The sequence below is a fragment of the Austrofundulus limnaeus genome, unplaced genomic scaffold (assembly GCF_001266775.1).
Source record: "Austrofundulus limnaeus strain Quisiro unplaced genomic scaffold, Austrofundulus_limnaeus-1.0 Scaffold113, whole genome shotgun sequence".
NCBI lineage: Eukaryota > Metazoa > Chordata > Actinopteri > Cyprinodontiformes > Rivulidae > Austrofundulus > Austrofundulus limnaeus.
Window position 1 is genome coordinate 1719737 of NW_013952515.1, and position 2780 is coordinate 1722516.

The window sequence follows — 2780 nt, forward strand, 5'->3', positions numbered from 1 at the left end:
GTATAGCACATTTATAAAAACTCAGACACTACAGATATCAAACATGATTAAAAACAAAAAAAGTRCACTTTCTGTTTGTTCTAGTTTCAGCTACTGTTTTTTTTCTTATTTTAGGCTAGTTTTAGCTTTTTTAGCTATTCAGCTCAAATCTTTTAGCATTAGACATTCACAGTATTTTTGCAGGAAATTAAAATTCTCTAAACATATCCATCTTATATGCCTATTCTCCTTGATCATTCAAAATTTTGTTTGTCKAAGTTAAATCTGTTTTCATGTCTTGTCTGTATTTTTGTTTCTCGTGTTTCATTCTCTTTTTCTTCTAGTCAAAGCATTTGCTCGTGTTTGTCTTKACAGGGTTTGGCCAGCCATGTTGTCTGTCCTGATGCAGGTCGTTCTGATATCTCATGGTGAGTTTCCAGCTGTAAAACATCATCAAGGATTCATGACCGCGTTTGACACCTTGAGGGAGCTGTAAAAGAAAAGTGCCCATTTTTGGTGCATGTKGTGACCAAACACTATTTTGTTGTCATTTCTGAACCTGCTTTTAAATATAAATATTATTACCAGGTTTTGTTTCATGTACAAAGTGGGGGATCAAGTTAATTGTGATTGGAAATTARATGATTTTGGAAAGGATATAGTGAAGTGCTTTAAAGGTAATTAAATAAAATACATTGGGTTATGGAAACATTAACAGATCTAAAAAGATTAAAGAAAATATGGAAGTTTAGTTGTTGGTCAAACTGTAGTACTTTACATTCGATCCATGGATAATGTTTAATATACATTATCAAATATAAAATTACATTGAATGGACTTAATTTATTTAAATTAGAGAAACACAAATGTATTAGATGGAAAACCTGCCCACAATTTAATTGAGTTCATCCAACGAGTCATTTTTATGAGTGAGGGATGGTTTCATCTATGCTGATGACAGCCTGTTGATAACAACATATTCATTTAAAAAAAGGCTGATTTTCAAAGAAAAACAAAGCATTTGTGTTTAATACCAAAGTTATTTGGTATGTAAATGTCCCTACCTTTGATAAATGTGATAACTGTTCAGTAAACTATTCTGTCCCTCAGGTGCCTGGTGTTTGGAGTCAGAGCCTGGAGCCTCTCTTCGTCCAAGAATCCWGGAGCTCCCGTGGCAGGATGAGCTGTGCTGTGACTCACCTCCTGCCTCCATAGGAGCAGAGGGAGGCAACACAGTTGCACCAGAGACAAAGCACTCCAAATTTAACCTCCCACATTCTTCTCTCTGCAACTTCAAGAACTTAACACTTGAATCACATCCTCAAAGGCCTTCTGGAGGTAAGAGTTTACTTCTTTCAAAAGTATCTGTCTGCGTACTAACGGACTCGTCAAGTCTTGTCRCTGAGCTGCAACTTCCGATAAAGTTAAACTTAGAACAACGTTCCTCCAAGAACCCAGCTGGCGAGTCCTTCACAATGTCTTCCATTCCAGACTTAAAGCAATTCTCTTTTCTGATTTAATTGTCTGCTGCCAAACTGGAGAGAGTAAGCAGGTGACAGGCATGAGTCAGTTCAGATGAATCATCCCGGCTCCAGTTGTCTTTGAGGTGATGAAGKTGGCAGTTAGATGATGCTGGGAGATGAGGGGGTGTGAGGAGGTTTCGTTTTTTTCTCTTCTTCGTGTTGATCTGTGAAGCGGTGCAGCCCACAAGCGTTCCCAGCTTCATGTGCAACAGTTAAACAGCGAGGTCAAAGGTCCGCTCTGCGCCTCCTGACGGCTTCACGGAGCSCAGCACCTCGCAGCGATTCAGCGACCACACAGGAGGAATTCCAACGAGGCTTTTGTTCACGTGTTGCTCATGTCTGCTCCGGGAGTTTACAGAAGACAAACACTAAAATGCAGGGCTGGTCCTAGCCAATTTGGTGCCCCAGGCAAGGTTTCAGGTGGTGCCCCTTGTGCAATTTTCAACATCTCACTGACAATTTACATACATTACCACACCAAATTAAATAGTTTTGTTTTTGATATTAGTATTATTATTTTTGTTTTGTTTTAGAAACCACGTTGTCCATTTAAAACAGTTAGCTGACCTAAGGAACTTTACTCATGTTAGGAAAAGGTTCTTAGAAAATCAGCAGTGTCTGATTAGTAATTATGGAACAAAAGTTTGGTATTTGTTTTTATGACTGTGATTGCACATAGTGATTACATTTAGGACATGTATGGACTGTATGTTTGATTTTAGTTCAAACATCTGTTGTTCAGGGACTACAGATGGAAACTAGCTTAAGCTAAATCTGGTGTGAAGCATCTTTTAATAATGTTTTATTTGCACATTGTCCCTATTAATAAACTTTAATAAAATAAAATAAAACAAAAATTTAAAAGAACAATATAACATCAAACAACAAAGCAGACTGAGAAATCATAAACCTGAGCAACAAAATGGGGATTATTCTGCAGACTAAAACAACTATAAAAGCTACAATGTTTTTTTCATCTTCCATCTGTGGTGCCTCCCAGATGGACAGCACTCTTAGTGTTTGCCTGCACTGCCTATGTCACTAGCTGGCCTTGACTAAATAAAAATACAAAGAGTAGTTTTAATTTACTTTTATTTAGAAGGAAATGAATTAATCAAACTATACTCTAACTTTTATGTTAAAAGGGAATGTGTGTATTTTTTTAAATGATCCATAGTAACTAAGGGTGTTTCATTTTCTTTTTAACAGATTGGCTTCTTCTAACTTGAGGTCTGATCTGGCCTGGTAAAAACCAGACCCTTGTCCTTCACTTTGCTT

The 2780-nt window shown here is 37.2% G+C and overlaps 1 protein-coding gene across 2 annotated transcripts in view; it reads left to right on the forward strand.

The window, feature by feature from the left end:
- The window catches only part of lepr (leptin receptor), a 28240-nt gene that overhangs the window by 4879 nt on the left and 20581 nt on the right, over positions 1–2780 (forward strand). For both annotated transcript variants that reach the window (XM_014014298.1, XM_014014299.1), the window contains 2 exons: positions 355–407; positions 1090–1317. In XM_014014298.1, the coding sequence (XP_013869752.1) occupies positions 355–407; positions 1090–1317 (281 nt within the window). The remainder of the gene's footprint in view (positions 1–354; positions 408–1089; positions 1318–2780) is intronic.